This window comes from Thalia democratica, chromosome 1, assembly GCF_965202585.1.
Source record: "Thalia democratica chromosome 1, ktThaDemo2.hap1.1, whole genome shotgun sequence".
Classification (NCBI taxonomy): domain Eukaryota; kingdom Metazoa; phylum Chordata; class Thaliacea; order Salpida; family Salpidae; genus Thalia; species Thalia democratica.
This window is the reverse complement of record NC_139165.1, coordinates 51906716-51925460: the sequence shown is the minus strand read 5'-3', so window position 1 is coordinate 51925460 and position 18745 is coordinate 51906716. Positions and strand designations below refer to the sequence as shown.

The 18745-nt window shown below is 25.7% G+C and overlaps 1 protein-coding gene across 4 annotated transcripts in view; it reads left to right on the top strand.

Annotated features, from left to right (window-relative positions):
* Window positions 1–11892: 11892 nt before the first annotated feature.
* Window positions 11893–18745, top strand: part of LOC145829415 (uncharacterized) — an 11367-nt gene continuing 4514 nt past the window's right edge. For 2 of the 4 annotated variants that reach the window (XM_082937316.1, XM_082937234.1), the window contains exons 1-5: window positions 11893–12363; window positions 14205–14669; window positions 14842–14973; window positions 15400–15459; window positions 15715–15906. In XM_082937316.1, the coding sequence (XP_082793442.1) occupies window positions 12012–12363; window positions 14205–14669; window positions 14842–14973; window positions 15400–15459; window positions 15715–15906 (1201 nt within the window). In that variant the 5' untranslated portion in view covers window positions 11893–12011. The remainder of the gene's footprint in view (window positions 12364–14204; window positions 14670–14841; window positions 14974–15399; window positions 15460–15714; window positions 15907–18745) is intronic. The other 2 variants (XM_082937471.1, XM_082937396.1) reach the window with 2 other exon arrangements.

Genomic DNA, 18745 nt, shown 5'->3' with positions numbered 1-18745 from the left:
CTTTTTTAGTTTTCCGTTACCTGTATTTTATTTTATGAAAAAAGTATGTTAAGGTTTTTTTTTAAAGTACATAATATTTAAGACGCTTAATAGAGATTTTTTCGTATTTGTTTATAATGTAAAATATTAAATTTTATACTTTAAAAACAAGATGTAAAAAATAAGGTGTTGAAATTAATATAAAATCAGATCTTTATGAAACAACAGTTATTTGACCTTATTAAGGTATAAGATATCAAAGCTCTTTCCTACAGATATTGTCTTAATTTCATTTCTAAATAACAAATAAAATTCTTTATAATTAGTTTTTATACACCTAATTTTTATTCATTTAGCATTGAAATTTTCTAAAATAACGAAAATAAAAGTTGCTAAGTTCGTTTTTGTGTTGATGTTAAGATGTGATTTAATTGTAATAAACAACAAAATTCGATCTTCTATTTTTAATATTTTTCATGTTTTCTTTCAAAAACAAATAAATATATTTTGCTCATTAAAAGTTTTAACAAATGCTCATGTTGGATTTTAGTTAAAGTAAAATTTCTATGCAATTTAAACTTAATAATAAATTGCCTAAATAATATTACTTTAGTTTTTTTCAGAACAGCTTAAATGAATAATATTTTTCGTAGTTAAAATGTTACTGTTAAAACAAGAACTATTAATACTTTTATTTCTTTTTATTTATATTTATTTTAACAATAAACATATTAAACCAAGAAACAAAACCGAGCTTGTAAAATAAACTAAATAAAGATATGTACTAATAATTATAAATAAATTTTTTAAGAGAAGTGCTTTTTATTTAAAGTATGTTTTTACTGTATTATAGCAAGAAGCATGAAAATAATGAAATTTTTTTTTTGTACATACATTTACTAAAATTATCTTTAAATAACAAAAATATTTTATGCTATCTAAATTTTTCAAATTGACTGAAGTTTTTTTTTTTTTGATGATAAATTTGTATTTTATAATTAACATCAGAAAACTTTAACCGTTTTTAGTAAAAAACTCTTAGATTTTTGTTAATTTGGAAGTCAGAAAACGGACTTTTACTTATTTATATAGCTATTTAAAAAAGTTAGTAGTTTTCAGTATAAATCTAAACATTTGATACAGTCTCTTAACTCTAAGTACAAGGTAACAAATTAATAGTTGTCTATTTAACTATCTAAATTATTAATGGTGTAGACAAAAGTAATCAGATAACAAGACTCTGGTAAAATAAGAAAACCTTGAAATCTTTTTTTTAATTTTCAATCTATTTTTTAACAATGTCAACTATGTTTAAGTTAGATATTTTTTGACTTTAGCGTGTTAAGTAATTAAAAAAAAGATGTGTTATTTTTATACGTTTAACACATACATAATTCTTAACTTACTCCAACATAAACTACCTTTGTTAATTGTATAAGTTTTTTAGTAGTTGTATCTACTTATAAGATAAACTCTTGTGAAAGAAATAAAGTACTTGTTTTATTAGAATACCCAAAGTTATTTTGATAAAAAAAAAGTAACTTAAAGTTCTTCCTTACAGTATAATTAAGATTAGTTTGACTTATTAATGTTTAACTATAGATTCAATATCTACTAAAAAGGTCGGAATATTTAGTATATGCCTATTCTGAATTATTAAATAATAATAAGTTAACATAAAAAAAAAATAATGTTTTTAAAATTTTCTCAGTTTGTTTTTTGCAGTTTTTTAACAATTAAAAAAATTAAAAACTTGATAATATTTTTTATTCAAAACAATAAGAAATAATCTTAATCTAAAATTTATCAATCATGAAAATAGTATTCTTCAAGTTATTTAGGGAGAAAAACTTACAATGCTTATTAATCAAGCTGTTTATACTAATCCTTACAAGAAAATCTTAATTTATCTAAAAAAAAAATATCTTTATTTATTATTTTTTTATTGTTTTTAAAAGGCATTTTAAAATGCCATGTATTGACTAAAACTAGTGAAACAATCGTTTTATGAATGTGAAAAGCAAAAACTATGGGAAATTTTTTAAACAAATACAACAACATTAAAATAGAAAAGTGTACAAAGACATGGCTGGTAAGCACAAATTAGCTGCTTAATTTCTTTCAACACTCATTTGGGGGCACAGTGAGTTCTATTCTATTTTGAAAACTAAACTACCGAAGAGACAAAAGGCAGACAGCTTGCGTTAATACTGAGCTATTAAATCTGGTAATCCGGCAGTGCAACTTGCCATGACCTAGGTTATTTTTTCCATACAAAACTTTCGGCCTTTTTTTATGCAACTTGGGTTTCGGCCAGACTCCGTCTACGGCCCATTTCACGTTTAAAAAGTTCTTTCTCTCCACCACATTGGGACTAAATGAGCTAACTCTCACTAGAGAAAGGAAGACGGTGAACTGCGTTACGCTGATGTACTCTTTTTAGCGCGCCTTTTTCCGTCATGCGGCTTTTGTGAAAGTGGGGTGGAAAACAACAGATGAGATGACAACCTGCCATGACTCCTGATAACTGACTTGTACACTGAATAGAAATTTACCGCAGCGGCATTTGTTTACATCTTAAACACCTCTTTCGTAGTAATTAAAGGTAACATCGACCTGAAAGATACTTGATGACCACAAGCAATTGTTTTTGAAAGATGAATGCCGATCGCACGCTTTACTTTTTGTTTTATGCGCGTTTGTAGTTCCGGCATTGAAAAATGCTAAACAACAAAGACTTCTGTAAAGTTACCGTAAACAAAGAAAGAGTAGATCGGTCATACTCTATTATTAGATAATTACTTCGACGTGTAAATTATTAATTATTTTATATCTGGCACTTTCACATAGTATGACTTTTGAAAGAAACTTGTTTTGATATCAGTCAAGATACTTAAATTTTTCTGTAACGTCTAAGCACATTTTTGATTAAAAAATTAAAATTAGTCTTATCTGACAGTCTGACCTTAAGATTAACTCCCTGTATTTAAATATAACGGTTAAAAACTAATAGGAATATTACATACGTAAATTGATCTTTAGCATGGTTTTCAGTAAGTTTTATATAAACTATTTTAGCATACAAATATTTATAAAAGTAATAACAACTATAAACAAATGTTGCTACAAATCAAAACACAAACGTATAAAAATTATAATGAAAATAAAACATGTTTACTTTGCAAATAAAAGACAAAAACAAGTGCATAACATAAACAATATTAAAATAACATTACGCTGGTAGTAATAGCTAATTTGGTTTTATTAAACTTTAAAGTATACTTGCATTTGTTTAGAAACACAGAACATAGAATTATCATCAAAATATAGTTTACTTAAATCACATATAAACCAATTCTATTTAATTTTTTAGATTTTAAACTTACCAGTTTGAAACGTATTAAGATAAAATTCATCGCTACTATGAATAGTTCTTGTCAGTGTATTTTTTCGAAAATTAAAAACTCCTGAAATATATATTTAAAGTAGTTGTTTTTAAACTTACCAAAAATTAAAATACCAAACAAAGGTCGTAAAATATTTTCATAAAGTTATCTTCGAACTTGGATCGGTAATAGCAAAATTTCCATTAGCGCGGCTAATTTAAATTTGGCTCCGAACCAACTCAGTCCGCTTTTATCGCCGATGCTTTAGCCGGGTGGTTTTGAATCATCTTCCCACTGCGACACAACGGTGGTCATCAACAAGTCTTCACATGAAGAGTCCATCTCCGCTTTATATTCATTTTTAATGATTATGAAGCTCATTTGATTTTTTTTCGGCAATTACAAAGCTGATGAGCTAATCAGAAAGAATTCGTGCCGATTTTGACCTCTTCAATGCTAACTTGTTTCATGTCACTTTTATTGCTTTTTAAATTGTTTAAATCTCAAATTGGTTGTGTTTAACGATGAATTTAATTTTTGTCAACAAAAAATATTAAATAAAAATAGTTATAATATTTTACCATTTAAGATATTTGAAGAATAATATAGTTTTTGTTCATATAAAACATTTTATTTTGTAAAGTAGTACAGACTTGTTGAAATTTATTGAAGCAGCGTGTAGTAAGTTACACAAATTTACCGATTTGTTAAAGTTTTCGAAGGCTGAAATTTTGTAGATCTCACAACTTCAAAGAAGTGTTGAAATTTAACTTTGAATAACTGTTTTATTTTCAATTGCTGTTTACGGTGATAGTTTACCTCCAGCAAAATTTTAAAGAGGTTTACTTAAGCAATAATAACCAGCACACAAAAGCAGTTAATTCCTTCATCGGCCGATTGCTTTTAAAAAGGCTCATAAACGCTGCTGATTTGGCAAAATAAAGTTTCTACTATAACCAAAGCACAAGCTACTATTCTTTTGCTGTGAACTTTTTTTTTGTTTTCTTAATCAGTTTTTTGCCGGTTCGCAATGTTATGCTTGTATTCAGCAGAAAGAAAGCGTTTGTTTTTTTGTCTAGCCGTTTAGTCGCAATTTTTTATGCGCTTAGATACTGCTTATTTATCAAAATATGTTTATTTATAAAACTTGACACTATCACCGATAAGAAATTGAGGTAGACATGAAAACAATTTATGAAGGTTTTTTTTCTTAATTTTTACTATTAGTTAAAGAAAATATTACGCAGTATTACCAAAAAACAATAAACAAACATAAAATTTACATTTCAATACTGGCAAATTATATTAAAACTATGTCTAGTAGAAATTATTGACTTTTTTTTCTGATGCTTTAAGTTACTTATTTTATAGTTTAAGTTAATAAAACTGGTGTTTAAGTGCTATGAAAAAAAGTATATAATTAAAGTATAAACTCTACATTAGTTTCCTTTAAAAGTCTGAATGTAAATAAAAAATAACACTAATACGTTTATGTTTGTTACATATCTGGTTAAACTTACTAAAAGAATTTAACTAAAATTGTTTGTACATAAGAACTATCCACCTTGAAATAAAGAAAATGCGTAAAAAGTATATTCAACTATATGAGCTACAGTTCTCTTTTTTATAGGAACTTGTTTTAATGTATTTAAAAAAAAGTTTAAATACTAAACCTCGTTTAAAAAGTTCTATAATTTTAGTCGAAGTTAAATGTATAAAACAAGCTGAATTATTTCGTTTAGAAATATCTTCAAATGTTTTTAACTTCACTAAACATCTTTAGCAATAGTTTATAATTATTTTTTTTCTATTAACTGTTTTAGCTACTTATATACACATATATAGTTAATTACTTTAGCAATAAGCTCACTTTAATTCTAACTATTCCAAATAAGACGTTGGAGTTGTGATGATCTAGTTGCGTCAAATACCACAATGGACAAATAAATTTTTCAAGGCAAGAGTACTTAACGAGGTTTGAAAAACAATCTATTGTGACTATGTCTGCCCCATGAGGACAAAATTAGGTAGCAAAATGTCACATGGATAGTTTGATGGTCGTGCAGATCAATTTATTGCCAATTGTAGTTGTATTTGAACACAATTGATTTATGAAACATATAAAACAAATTAAAGTTACCTGAAGTCTCTGTTGTCTATGTTTGTTTAACGACTACTTAATAAATAAACAGAAAGGTAATAACTAATATTTTTGTTTAGTTTTAAATTTATAAACCAAATTTACAGACTTTTTTTTGCAGTTTCAAAAACAAAAACATAGTCGATTAAAAATACAAGACTACTTAAAAGTTTACACATTTTTTTTGGAGTTTAGTAACTAAAGACATATTTTTAACACGAAAAAAGTCAATGCTGAAAAATTACTTGAAGTAGTAAATTCTATGAAGCTTGGATAAGTATACTTTAACCAAGTCTACTTTTTTGTGTTTAAGTTTACGACTTCATTTTTGTTCGAACTAATAAAAATAAGTCAATTAGGTAATTAATGTTTTTAATAAATTTATAGCTGTCATAAAACATTTGGTTAGTAATCAAAGCTTTTTTATAGCTTTAGAAGTTGTAAATTTAAAACCTCCCTTTAATAAAACTCAAAACGTTATAAAATGTAAAGTTTTCTTTAATATAAATAAAACAGTAATAAGGATAAATTTTAGCTAAATGTTTAGTTAAAATATAAAAAATATTAAGCTTAAAAATCTTTATTTTACTATTTAAAAAATACAACAAACTTTTACATCTTATTTGTTGAGTATGTTTGTATAAAAATTAAAAAAGTCTTAAACTTGTTAGTATGACTCTATTTATCATAACATAGAACTATACTTTTATTTTCTCGAAAATTTATTCAGTAAACTAAGTTCTGCTCAAAGACCTTGTCAATAAACTTAATACATAACTCTGAAAAAAACATATAAAAGTTAACTTGTATTCATATTAGTTTTTATCTGTATAATATTAAGTATTATTACAGTTATTTTTATGCATCGTATTTCAATATAAATATAAATGAACTACATAACAGTATTAGTCCTAGCGAGACGTTAAAAGGTATCCCAGTGGTGTGCGACTTGTTGACCGAAAGGTTTTTTCGTACACAAGGTACATTAGGACCAAACGTTTTGAGAGCTTCTTTTTTCGTTTAATTAACAATATTAGCTTTATATTAACTAACATAGAATTCTTAAAAAAAAAATCTACTATTTTACTAGTATTTAAACAAAACTTTATTAATTTTTTTTTTCTTAAATATTTAAAATTGTTTTTGTTCAATATATATAATTTCTATTCACTAAATGAAAAAAATTAATTTTTGCACTGATATTAGTTTTTATAAACCTTTTAAAAATGTTTGCTAACTTGAAAAAAAAAAACGATTTAAAACTATAAATTAAAAGTATCAATCAGTATGTTTGGTATAAATACAGTTTTGTTTTGAATTTTTATGAGTTTTTTTGTAGACAATAGTTAATTTAGAGATTTAAAAAGATATTCTACAAGTCATCTTTAAGATCTCTAAAATAACTATTGTCTACTAAAGTCCTTAAGGTTTTAAATGTTATGAACTATGATAAGGATATATTATTAAACAAATATACTCTAAAATAATTATTATGCCTAAATTTAAAAACAGTTTAGTAATAATAACAGAACTTAAAGTATTTTAAACAGGTTTATAAATTAAACTACTATCAAGTTTTACGCAAGTTGATGTCCGTTATCTGGTAAAAAGTGCTTTAATAAGCTGATTTAGAGTAAGGTTTCTGTTAAATCAATTTATAAAACGTTCTTCCCTTTTTTGAAAACATGTTATAGTGGTTTAAATTTCAAAAAACTAATTATATCCACTTATTTAAAAGGCAAACTTAAAATAACCTAAATTAAAAAGTAAACTAAAACTTAGTAGTTTTCGACTATTTTACATATAACAAGGTTATTTAGGTCTAGTTTATTTTCGTTTAAGTTTTAATTTATGAAAGATTATACTGTTACATATTATACAGAAATAAATACACCCTATTTCTTTCCCAAAAAACAATATGGCTTAATTATTCGTAAAACTTTTGATAAGTTTTATGAGATGAAATGTACTTTGCAAGTAAGATATATAATATACTTTGAATACACTATACATAGTTTTGTTTTAATTTTTAAAGTCATAGAACTAATATAAAAAAACTACCATTGTTTTTTTTTGGAATTAAAATTAATCCTATACATTAAAAGATATTTTCATCTAGTTTATGTTAAACATTTTACAAAAGTAACTCAATAACTGACAAAATACGATGAAATATCATTTAAAACAGTTTTCCACACACTTTTTAATCTATTATAGCTTACATATTAGATATCTTCGAACACTATAATTTCTAAGATAGGTATACTTTTAAAGATAAGCCTTAAAGAAAATATCAAATTCAACTACACAAACTTTAAAAATTAGATAAAGAATCAATTTTTTTGTAACTAAATGTGATATTAGAGGTCTCAATGCTTAAAAAATCGTGCAGTTAAAAAAACTTTATTTTTCGAACCAAATAACGTAAATAACAAATGACGTAAACTATAGGTATATCACGATTAACTTAACACTAAGTGCCAGCATTTTTAATTGTAAAATAACCGTATTAGTAAATCTATCCAAGTAAAAAAAAATAATTAGCTCTAGAAATTTTTTTAAGACCACAAAAATTTAATATTTTCATTATGTATAGATTTGAGAAATATTGATTTTATTTGTTTTTTTTTTGTTGAAAGATTCAACAAGAAATCTAACAATTTAAAAATTATCATTGTTTTTTAAGTTATATAAAACAACTTAGAAATATTTTTAATTAAAGTTTAAAATTTCTAAATGTTTTTTAAAACACTTATAATATTTGTTCTAATAAGAAGAGTCATGTTAACTTCATCAACAAATAGTAAGTGATTAAAACGGTATTTATCTTATTAAACGTTATTGATTATAAAAAATTAAAACTTATAAATAACCTAAAACTAAAAAAATTATAATTCTACTATAGAAAAACTTTTAAATTATTTTAAGTACAATTTTATTGAAAGACAAAACACTTTTTTATTATTATATTTTGTTACAATTTCAGCTAGCTTTCGGAATTTACTTATTCCCTTATCAAAAAAAGCTTTAATACTAACAAAGATAACTGATACAACATAAACAGAGTAAGACTTAATTAAAAATTATACAAGTAACAATCAAGACAGGTAGCTAACACAAAAGAGATTGTTTGTACAAAGAACTAATCAAAAAAAAATGGATAACTTTAATACGAGAAATTAACTCTTGGTCCTTTATCAGGACCGAGCTGATTAATTAAAACTAGATTGAATTTTTCTAATTTATAGAGCCTCTGTAGACAAAAAAAGTATTACAAGAATTACAAATTTTTTTAGTTTCAAAACAGTTAGAGATGTTATTGAAACTTTTACAATATGCACAATTCTTAATGTGTTTAAACACTGCAATGTTAGTTGGAGTTACATGCTCTTTTATTCTTACAAATAGTTGTCATTCAGTCTCGCCAATACACTGATTGTTCAAATTGCCTGGACACGTGAGTTTTTAACCAAAACAATTTTTACGCAAACGATAAATTGAAACCTTTAAGGAAAATTACTAGCCTAATTTTTAAGTTTTATACGCAATACGTAGTTTTACCCCAATATCTTCGAACATGTTTGTGATGTTTTCAGAGTTTGTTTCATATACATCAAAAGAAAATGATTGAATCTGACTTAATAAGAAAACTATATATGCCACAAAACAAACACTATATAACAATACCATATGTAAAAAAGACAACGGGAAAATTTTCTAGAAACACCACAAAAACGTTCGAAGATACTGGGTAAAAAAATACGTATTGCGTTTAAAACTGAAAAATTAGGCTAGTAATTTTCTCTAAAGGTTTCAATTTATCGTTTGCATGAAAATTGTTTTGGTTAAAAACTCACGTGTCCAGGTAATTTGAACAATCAGTGTATTGGCGAGACTGAATGACAACTATTTGTAAGAATAAAAGAGCATGTAACTCCAACTAATATTGCAGTGTTTAAACATATTAAGAATTGTGCATATTGTAAAAGTTTCAATAACATCTCTAACTGTTTTGAAACTAATAAAATTTTTAATTCTTGTAATACTTTTTTTGTCTACAGAGGCTCTATTAATTAGAAAAATTCAATCAAATTTAATTAATCAGCTCGGTCCTGATAAAGGACCAAGAGTTAATTTCTCATATTAAAGTGATCCGTTTTGTTTTGATTAGTTCTTTGAACAAACAATCTTTTTTGTGTTAGCTACCTGTCTTGATTGTTACTTGTATATTTTTGATTAAGTCTTACTCTGTTTATGTTTATATAATAAATCTTTGTTAGTATTTAAGTTGTTTTTGACAAGGGAATAAGTAAATTCCGAAAGCTATCTGAAATTGTAATAAAATTTAACAATAATAAAAAAATGTCTTGCATCAGAATGGTACTTAAATAAGTTATGTTGTTTATTAAAAAATAATAATATTTCAAAAATTTACTTAATTCTATATGACTAAATAAGACAGACACATCGATTTAAGTAACTTAAAAAAAGAATACAAAAGTCAATATAAATAAATTAGTTTTAGAAATAAATATACAATACTTTGTGTTTAGTTTTTGTTTTTTTGTTTGGTTACACTTTAGTAAAATTTATTGTTTCTGTATGTAAGTTAATTTAATCTTTCAAAGATTTTTCAACTTATTATTTTTGTACCCAATAAAGATTTTTTTTGAAAATTACTAACGCTTGTGTTCGTCGAAGTAAGAATGATTTTATAAACTTAAAAAAAATTGAAATAACTATTGAAATTTTGCAAAAAGCTTATTTCATTCGAAGTAAAATCATGTTAAGAATCAAGTCGATACTTATTTTATGCAAACGTTTGAAAAATTTTTGTATGCTTAGATTTAAAAAAACTGTTATATTTTAACCTTATTAATGTCTCTTATCTAGGGTAAGGATCGCATAAAATTGGTAATTTTAGTCAAACCAAGTTATAATGTATAATTTTGTTTGGTTAACACGAAGGTTTGATCATAACACTTTGATCATCAATCTACAAACTTTCGGTAGAGTGATACCTTGGCTTTGTTTCTGAAGCTTGTCAATTGAACAAACCTGCAGTCGCCAATCTACAAACGGTTTTTTTCCACGGAAATAAGACAAAGCTGACGTCACTGATAATACCAGCATACGGTAGCTTCATGGTAAAACTTTATAAAGTACATAGATTGACTGCATCAGGTTCATTCAGTAGCGTTTGACTAACTAGTTTCGAAAAAACAAAACCCGTGTCTTAGTCTACCATAAGCATGTGGTCTGACGATCGAAGTGATCTGATCAAACTTTTATATTAACTTGAGCTTGTCACACGGCACATATAAATCCAGGCTTCTGCTCTGACAGATTTTCGAGATATTTTTTTTGGTTATTTTTATTTTGAACAGTAGTTTCAAATTTGTTGAAATGATCGTATATTGAAAAAAATAATATGATGAAACCTTTTTGTTAACTTGAGCTTATCTCACGCCATAAGAAAGTCCAGGCTTGGGCTCTGTAGACTTTCGCCGATGTTCTCTTTGATCACATTGAAAAATGTATTAAAATTACACATAAACAACTTTAACCTTTTAATAGCTAAATTGTCTCCTAAAGTCGAAACGCTAAACGTGTTTTAGACTGTAAAACATAATTTTTAAACATTATTGTTGAAAATAATATGTTACAATTGAAGCAGTATTATTTGATACATAGCATTGGTTGTAAAACAGTTTTTTGATTTTTGCATGCTTTGAAGAAAACATAAGTTAGATTTTTTTTTATTCTATAATTCTAGCATACTTAATAATGATAGTTTTATTTATCTTAGATTTCAAAAGTTTTTCCTTAAAAATAATTTAACAACTTTGATCCATACATTTAATCAAATAAAATATGTTTAAAAAAAATATTTTTTTTCTACTTTTTTATACGTTATTTATTGTTTGATTTTCTTTACGTGTTCATATTTTTATTATATAAAAAGTATAAAAAATAGGTATTTTTAATTTGTTTTTTCATTTAAAATTGTCTAGACACCAATAAAAACACATTTACAAAGCTTTTTAAAGTTAATAAGAACATTATTTGACTGTATAAAAAGTTTTACTTTAAAAAATATGGACAGTTATATGATTCAAAATGTTTCCTAGTTCTATATGTGCTTTTTAAACGTTTTACTGATACATGCTTTATAACTTAATCAGTTTTGAATGGACTATTTTAATTTAGTAATTAAAACAATTATTTTGCAATTTATTTGTAGGAACCAAAAACTAATGTAATGTAACGTACCCTATGTTTAATTTATACGTAAACCTATCAATTGTAGTTTTAAATAACTATATTACGCAACAATAATCAATAACTATCTTCAAGTAATAAGTTATGGTTTTGTTGCAGGCTATTCGTTTGTGATAAGCGGTGATCGTTTAATTACATTTTATCTGAATCAACTTCAACGAAATGAAGCAGAGAATGTTTGCGAACAGGACTCCTCCCATTTATTAATCATTGAAAACGCCAACATGCAAAATTTTATAAATGAGAAAATGAGAGATATTCCTTTTAAAGTTTCTTCAACCAATTCTGGGTATTTGAAAGGCTGGTGGACTGCAGGAGTTAATAATCCTAATAACCGAACATGGTTTTGGTCTACAGAAAATAGTTTTTTAAAAGTCATTATTGAATCTTCATTTAATAACTGGAAGGGATATTCACCACTGAAATATAGTAGTCCAAACTGCATGTATCTGTATCCTTTTGACAACCTCACCTACAACTTTAAGTCGGAAGACAGTACTAAAACATTTTATAATTCTTTTGGTGGCTGGCTAAATAAACCATGTAATTTTAAAAACTACTTTATTTGCATGAAAAGTAAGTTTTCAAAGTTCTTAAAATTACTTTATGACAAATTTACTAAGCTTGAGTTTTAATTAAAAACCTTACTTGTATACTCATAAAAACTCTGAAAACGGCTTTTTAAAATCAGCTTAGTTTAAATAGTACTAAAAATACAATATAATTCTTTTAAGTCAGCTAAGAATCTAGAAGAAAGCAGATTTGTATTTTATCATATTTTTAGATGATTAGTTATTGATATCCATAACAAAAGTTTTTATTGTTAAAGAATTTAAATTTTTTAAAGTAAATTAAATAAAACTTCAATATAAGTCAAACTTTTAAAACTAACAATAAAAACCTTTAACAAATTTTATTGGTTATAACTTAATTGTATATTTAATCTTTTTTTTTAATTTGTAGAATCAAAGTACGAACCCCTTATCAAAATTTAGGTACTTAAAAAATAACGTTTTTTAATTATTCTAAAACATTATTTTAAATAAAAATATTATACTTTCTTTCAGTTAAATCATGTATATTGGTTTTTTCCAGTCTACAAATAAAGTTTTGTTTGTTCTAACAAAATGTTTTTTTTTCATTTAAATTTATATGTATCATTTTTTTTTTGTCTGTTGCCATATTTACAAAAGTAAATTATTAAACCATTAAAAAAAATGTAATACCATTTAGTCAAAATAAAAAACAATAAAGAATTTAAAAACTTTAAAAAGTTTTAGTGTTTTTAATAGTTATATTTTCAACTTTTTACTTTCATTTACACAAGTTTTTGACGCTGCCGGAATAAATAGAAATTACCATTCAAAAGCTTCTGATGAATTTATTTTTTAGAAAAAATTAATATAAACTTTTACTGTTTAACCTTATAAAACTTACCGTACGATTTTTGAAAAAAAAAGTAAACAATAACTACTTGTTTCAAGCTTTCATATAGCCTTAAGGCTTTATGATTAATTACTATCAAAATAATTAAACCAAATGAGAACAAAAACAAAAAAACTATAGGCAATATTAAGTATTTTAGAAGAAAAAACTGACTCTTAGACAAATTGAGCTCTGCTTGTATGGATCTTTAGGTCTCTAGAACTTAAAGCTAATAATTGAGAATATAAACAGATTTTCGACACACTAAGGCTACTAAGATTAACTAAGGGTAAAAAAAAATAACTCAGACTGATTCCAGGCCAGCTCAGGCTTGTTTTAACTTTTTTTAAAAACTCAGGTTTATTTGATTTTTTTTTCAACTAAGACTAGTTTGAATATTTTCTTAAATCCCAAACAATTTTTCAATTTTAAATGATTTTTTATGTAAACTTTGTGTTTTTTTTTTTAGTATTCTTAGGTGTTTTAGTTTAAACAGATTTTTTTATAGATTTGGGCTCATAGTAGTATTAAGCGATTTTTTTAATTTTCTCATAAACTCTGGCAAACTCAGGATAGTTTTTGGTCACTCAGGCTGACTTTTTCACGTAAAATCTTGGTATAAAAGGGATCGATAGGTTCTTTGAATACACAGTAAAATGTTAAAACTTATTACGAAAAAATTACAACCAAATGGAAAAAAAAAGGTCAATTAAGATATTTTATAAGAATCCTGAAATTTGAATTATCTAATTTTATAGTTTAATGTTATCCTGTCTCATAAGTTAAACAGTAAATAATTACAAGTGTAAACAAAAACTAAACCAACATTATTTTTCTAAATTTGACTAATTTAGTCTTTAGTTTCACTTTTCAAACCTAACTTAAAGTGTTTTTCGAGATCAAAAAACAGTTATGCTAACCAAGTTACTTATTTTCCGATTTCTATATTAGACTTGTTTGTTAAAGTTTGTTACTAAATAAAATCTATACAGAGTTGATTCAAACAAAAGAATACAATCATACAACAAGCAATATCAATTATTCTACAGTGAAAAGCATCTATACAACGAGCAAAGTCAACTTTTCGACATTTGAAAACATCTATACAAAAAACAAAGTCAACCATTCTACAGTTAGAAACTTCAACACCAGCTTTACATTAAACTCAACAACAACATTCAAACAGAATAGTAATCAGTCGATTTACGGCATAACAATAGCAATTGCTGTTTTTATATTTTTATTAGTAACTGTACTTTTGTTTTTTTACATAAAGAAGAAGAAAAGTTTAAATAAGAAGCACCGTGAGAATTATTTTGTGTCGCCAATAAGAGAGCAAGAACAAATAACTCCTAATTGGTTCGTGCCTACATCATCGAGCGTATCGACAATTAGCTGCCAACAAAAAAATGAGTCGTATACTGATATTGTCAACAGAACTTATGAGTCTGCCATACGTAAGAACTGTTATGTATACTAAGCTTATACTAATTAATCAAAAAAAAAGTATTATCAAAAAGGTCTTTTGCTACGAGACAAACTTGTTACAAAACTTTATTGAATGAAAATAAGTATATTAAAATATAGGTTCTACTTTTAAATAATAATGTATTAACACTGAATATGTAGACTTTAAAGAATATCAGAAACAAAGAACACAAATCAGTAACAGCAAGCAAAACAGAAACTATTGCATTTATAGTACTGCAGAAAATGATTATGACTATCCGCCTGAGTTTAATGAAGAAAGCTATAAAAGCTGTTAGTTATAGATCTTAAAATAAAAGTTAAATTGAAATTTTTATTAATTGTTCAATACTTCTAGTTTTACTAATAAGCCGTTTTTATACGTTCACTTTTTCATATTGAAATTTAGTATGTGCCTGAAATAAGTATTAACAAAATAAAAACTATTTTGATCGTTTTAGCTAAATAAATTTCAAAAAACGTTATTCTTGAAATATAATAGGTATCTAAAAGGTTTAGTTTTTTTAGGTTTTGTCAAGTTTAAAAGAGTTTTTTTTTTAAACAACGTTTAATAACATCTAAAAAAAAGTTTTACTAAATAAACAAGATTTACTTAATAAACAAGATTTAATTTGATAGTTTTATTTTTTAAGATGAATTATAAAAATAATAATGAATAAAAATTTCAAACTTCACATTTATAACGTTAATTTTATTTAGACGAAAATGATTACGATGAACCACCTAACTTTGATGAAGAAGCAAAAGAGACTGACCGTGGTAAGCTCAAACTCTTTTTTACTAGTATTTATATAAGTTTATAAGGTACTTAGTACAATATTACATTTTTTGTTAGTAAAGCAAACAAGATTCTAAAAACTTAAAGCCACTCTTGTATTAGAATAAATAAATTTTATCCAAGTTTATAAAATGTTCTTAAATATTGGAAACTTTAATTTAGTAAAGGTTTTGATTAAAAGACATAATTATAGCTATTTTTATAAATTTAAATATATATTTCAAAAAAACAATCAGTCGAAGATATATCTGAATTTTCATATCATACAAGCGATATTGATAACTTTGAATCACCAATTCATAGTAGAGGGCAAAATAAAAACGATGACCTATTTCGTTCAATGATGGTTGACAAAATAGCAAACAGTACTTACCAACAAAAAACTATGGTTAATCAGAATGATAACTACAGTTCAATTGGCTCTTTAAGTATGTTTACTGCTCATACACCTATTTTTTAAAAGGTTGTCATGTATGAAAAACTTTATCAGAGTACTTTTAAGAAAACTTTGTTTTCAATTTTTAACTCAAAAAAAATTCAAAATAGTACTCTGCATACAACTAAAGTACTTTCCTGTAAGACTTACCTGTAAAAACTAATAGCAAAATGAATTGAAACTAAAGTAAACTATCAGCATTATATAAAATATACTGAAGAATACAGTATTTTGGTACAAAAAGCAGTTGTTTTAGGATCTGCTCTGCTAGTTAGAATCTTTTGAATTTCAAGCATTGATACGTTGTACCTTACCTGATAATAAAGTAGCTTTGTAATGGAAAAACTTTTTTGACTAGTCTTAAAACCTTAGTTTATTTTCAGTTGATTAGTTAAATAAACGAACTGCTAAATGTTTAAATTTGGACAAAAGCTATAAAATTTAAATTATACTAAATTATATTTAAATGAGTCTAAATAAAAATTTCAAATTTAACGACCTTCCCTGATAGACAAATAATTATATTCTTAATTAGCTGAAACAAGTTTTTTATTCTTAACATAACAAAAGTTTTTTTTTTTCTTAAAGTTCTTGTCACACTATTAGTTGTCGTTTAAGTATTGGTTAACTGCATAAAAATAGTTTTTGTGGGTCTATTTAATTTTTTTAATCTTGGCCAATGCTTAGTCGATAACTCCTACTGTGGAAAAAACATTAAGATATTTTATCTATGGTGATAAGAGCAAAAAACTCGTTTAAGCTATATATTTGCAAACCGTTATAAAAAGAAGCTTTTAAATTCAGTGTCGCTGTTAAAAACATCCACAAGAGTAGGCAAAAAAGCCTTTATACTAAGTTGTTTTATATTAAAAATAATGTTTTGTTTTTCTTATGTAGTTTAATAACATTCTCTTTTACAAAGTTATTTAATTGTTTGTTAATTAAATTTAGAGTATTATTTTTTTTTTACTATATTCAACTACTTAACATCAAATTTCAACTAAATACTTATTCAATTATATAATTTAAGTTTTATTCATTTAGTTTTCTAGGTTTATTCGTGATTCTGGTACCTACATTTTAATTGTATTATCAAAACATTTTTGTTCATTTAATTTTGCTAAACATTCTATTGATTAATCTTAATCAAAAGTACTATAAATAAACTAAATAAATATATTTTTCTTGGTTCAGCTTATTCACAAACTAATTACAAGAATGATAAAGTCTGTAATACAAAACATAATTAAAGCTAGGTAAATACTTATACATCTCCCCCCAGATTTATCTACGAAAGAGATAAAACGATAAATTTACTTAGCGAAACAAAATTATTTTAAAACAATTTGTTACAACTTAAACACATTTTTCAGATCTAAAATTCAACGAAATTAAACTCAAAAAGACAAAAACATTTAAAAAATTACGATTAACTTAGTTCACTATTAAATGATTTGTTAAAACAAACTACAACTTAAACGAACAAACTATAACAAAAATTTTGAGACTTAATCTTTACTTTTCTTCACTCAGTTTCTGAATACAAGCATTCAAAAACTTAATTGCTTCACCGATTTGAACTTTCCAGCTTTGAAGAACGAAACCACAAGCCATTTATCTAATTACCTTGAAACTTCACTTAATTTGATAATAAACATCTTTATCATAATTTCGACTTCAAACAAAGTAAATCATACTTATAATAATAAATAATCATACTGATTGCATTAAACACTTAGGAAATACTACTTCACTTATTTTCAAAATACTCGATACCAACCAACAGTTCGAATTTTTGAAAGTCAATCTCTGCGTCCTCATCCAAGATTACTTTGAACAGATGGCTGTTAGACAAGTCTGCTGCAAAGTCAATTACAAACTTTATGACGTCACGATAAGACTGAAACTCATACATTAGTTAGACCATAAAACATTAATTTACAGTTAACATTCCATCTTGACAATAAATTAATATCAGCAACATCGGTGTCACGAAGCTTTTGAAAAGCATCATAAAGTTTTACACGGAAACGCTGCAAATAATCCGATAATTTCACACACTCATCCCGGACATTTGGTGGTCTGTTTGCTTTTCTGTAGAAAGTATAAGTCAAGAAAGTATAGATCAAAGCAAATCTGAGCCATTCCGGTTGAACATCAATTTTGAAGAAAGCCATTAGTACATAGGGAAATTACACAATGCTTATTCAAAAAGAATCTTCCTTCTAAAAACACAGAACATCAAAACTTTTCTTGACATATTTTTTCTCAACTTTACCAGAAAAGACAATTTTTTACAGTGGTATGTTTGCTTTTCTCAGATAAGGGATACTACTTAGAGATTTGCAAACAGGAGGGGTAGATCTTCTTAGAAACTTACAATTTTGAACAATTAAGCGACCTGATCCATCAACCTTGACAACACATTGATGGCAGTCCTTCACTTCCACCACCACTCCACTTTTCCCCCACTTGCTAGGAAAGTTGCCTGTTTGATTTAGTATCACGACATGATCACCGCAATTCAGTGGTGGCAACGATCTTGTGTTCTCACTTATTTTTTCCAGAGACTTAACAAAACGAATACTGAGAGATTCTTTCTTTTTATTCCAAACGTCACGCCACATTTTTGAGATCTGTGGGTTATTGTAAGTCATAAGACTCTTTTTGACGTAAGGTAATGACTTCTTATCATTTTGAGGTAGGTGAGGATTGCTTTGGGATTTCTGCGGTTTTCGTCGCCATCCAGTGTGTTGAAATACATTTTTGTGTCCCTGTACCTCCTTTTTCTTCTTTACGTTTTTACGCTCGAACATATTTTTCCTACGACC